We start from the raw sequence: 2,523 nt of genomic DNA on the forward strand, positions 1-2,523 counted from the left end.
AATGAATAAGGAAGACCGAAGAAGAGTTGATGCTTTTGAGTTGTGGTGCTGGCGAAGAATGCTGAAAGTACCGTGGACTGCTAAAAGAACTAACAAATCTGTCTTGGAGGAAGTGCAGCTGGAATGCACCTTGGACGTGAAAATGGCCAGACTTCATCTCACCTACTTTGGTAGTGTTGTGAGAAGGGACCATTCCCTGGAGAAGATGTCATGCTTGGTAAGGTGGAGGGTCGATGAAAGAGGGGAAGGGCTTCAATGAGATTGATTGACACAGTGGCTGTGATGATGGGCTCAAGTGTAGCAGAGATTGCAGAGCTGGTGGGGGACTGGGCAGTGTTTTGTTGTGCTGTGCATAGGGTCGCTATGAGTCGGAGACAACTCGACAGCACCTAACAACAACAACAACAACCACTTTACCAGGCATGATATCCTTCTTCAGGGACTGGTCCCTCCTGATAACACGTCCAAAGTCTGAGAGGTGCCATTTTTGTTTTATGGAAACATCTCCAAGGGCATGCCATCAACTCCTGGAACCCTGATTTCCCCAACTACTGCAGTGAAGCTTTTGGTGTTCCGATTCCAGGTCTCTGCACATTTCATTATGTGTAGAATACTTACCTCGTCTTCTTGAGCTGCTCTTGGAAATCTGCTCAGCTCTTTTACTTCATCATTTCTTCCATTTATTCAAGAGCAAGTTTCAGTCTCTTCTGACATCCGTTTTGTTCTTTTTTTTCCCTTTTCGTGTGCAGTAACAAACAAAACAAAACAAATCAAAACAAAACAAAAAACCCTAATTCATTGATGTTGAGTCAATTAGACTCATAAAGACCCCTCCTTAGGTTTCCAAAGTGGTATCTCCATGGAAGTAGATTACCCAATCTTCCTTTCGAGGAGTGGCTGGTGGGTTTGAACTGCTAGCCTTCTGGTTAGCAGTCAAATGCCTTAGGCACTGCGCCACCAAGCTCCCTTTAAAACTCTTATATGAAAACCCACACCAGCTCGGTCCCCTTCCAGTGTTTGCAGGCTGATGGATGCTAACATGTCTGTCCTGCCCCCTTCCTCTTCTCATCCCGGCAGAGAGCTGGTCAGAGCGGTCAGACTGTGCAATGTGTCCAGAGTCCAGGCCTGCACCCGCCAGTGCATCCTTCTGTTCCTGTGGGCAGCCAGTGTTCTGGAAATACCACCGAAAGCTGTCCATGTGCTTTGGGTCTAACTTCATCCCAGGTGAGGGCAGAGGGGGTGGTCAGCATCAGTGAGGTCACTTCCCTCATGTGGAGAAGAAACGATGTTCAGGCCAGAGTGGGCCGTCCTGAGGCCTTGTTTGGCAAAATACCATCACAGGTTTATCCAGTTGTGGGTTTGTGCGTTTTTTAGAGCATGGATTTGTAGAAAACAACAGTTCCAAAGCTGAATTTTAGTTACTACATGATGCTTTTGTTTTCTAGAACAACGGCTTCCATAGCTTATTGACTATGTTTTCATCAATTTTGTTCTTAAGAAAGCAAGCCTTTCCATTTTTTCCACAACATTTCAACACTGAGTTAAGTTCTTTGGTTATGCAACTTTCTGCAGAAAAAGGGGATCGTTTTCTCAGAGGTGTCTGGGACAGAAGACCACTGGCGCTCATTTTGTGATGCAGAGTGGGGTCGTGTCTGGGACAGAAGACCACTGGCGCCCATATTCTGATGCAGAGTGGGGTCGCTGTGCCACTGGCTTTTCCACGCCCCCTATCCCTACTCACAACACAGTGCTATAGTCCTATCAAGTGGTTCCTACACACCCAAGACTCTGACGCAGACCATGGCAAAAATCAACCCGTGAAATGGAGCAAGTCTGAACTCTGTCCCTCATGCTTCCTGTTCCTCTATTTGTGGCAAAGACAGTACTATTCTAGAAGGTGTCATTGGCGGCAACCTTACCAGACACCTCAGTTACAAACGGGGGAGAACTGCATGGTGTATTTCTTTTCTTTAACCCTGACCTATTTTCCCACCGTTAGTTTTATTGTGGTAAATATATATGTCACACAACATTTGCCATCTCAACGTTCTTCACAGCTTGGCCTATTTTGATCCTCAGTTTCTAAATGAAAAGTCAGCCCAGAAGAGAACAAACTCTCTCGAGTCCTGAAGCATTTCACTCTGTCCTTGGGATTAGGACCATCTGGAGACCCATACTCTTACTGGATCTTGCTGGTGGATGCCATGTGCGGCGTGCCAGACAGCAAGCAGGGCCTGCGAATGGCCACCTTGTCATCCCTGCCATTCCCTTGGAGTGCTCAGCAGCCGGTTTCCACTGCAGGGAGACACACTGGCTCTGAAGGAACCAGGAACCGGCCTCAGGAGGAAGCACTGTCCGGGGCTCCCCAGCGGAAAGTGTGCCTCTGACTAGGAAGTTACACAAGCTTGGGGGTTGGCTGAGGCTCACCTGTGGGAGAGTCCATGGGTGGTGCAAATGGTTAACATGCTTGGCTGCTACCTGAGAGGTGGAGGTTCAAGTGCACCCAGAGGCCTCTCAGAAGAA

General features: G+C 47.8%; 1 protein-coding gene across 1 annotated transcript in view; it reads left to right on the forward strand.

The window, feature by feature from the left end:
• The window catches only part of MTRR (5-methyltetrahydrofolate-homocysteine methyltransferase reductase), a 104,860-nt gene that overhangs the window by 99,749 nt on the left and 2,588 nt on the right, over nt 1–2,523 (forward strand). The window contains exon 14 of the mRNA XM_007955664.1: nt 1,164–1,224. Within this exon, the coding sequence (XP_007953855.1) occupies nt 1,164–1,224 (61 nt within the window). The remainder of the gene's footprint in view (nt 1–1,163; nt 1,225–2,523) is intronic.

Source organism: Orycteropus afer, unplaced genomic scaffold, assembly GCF_000298275.1.
Source record: "Orycteropus afer afer isolate SDZICR_OR568_19922 unplaced genomic scaffold, OryAfe1.0 scaffold00527, whole genome shotgun sequence".
Lineage (NCBI taxonomy): Eukaryota > Metazoa > Chordata > Mammalia > Tubulidentata > Orycteropodidae > Orycteropus > Orycteropus afer.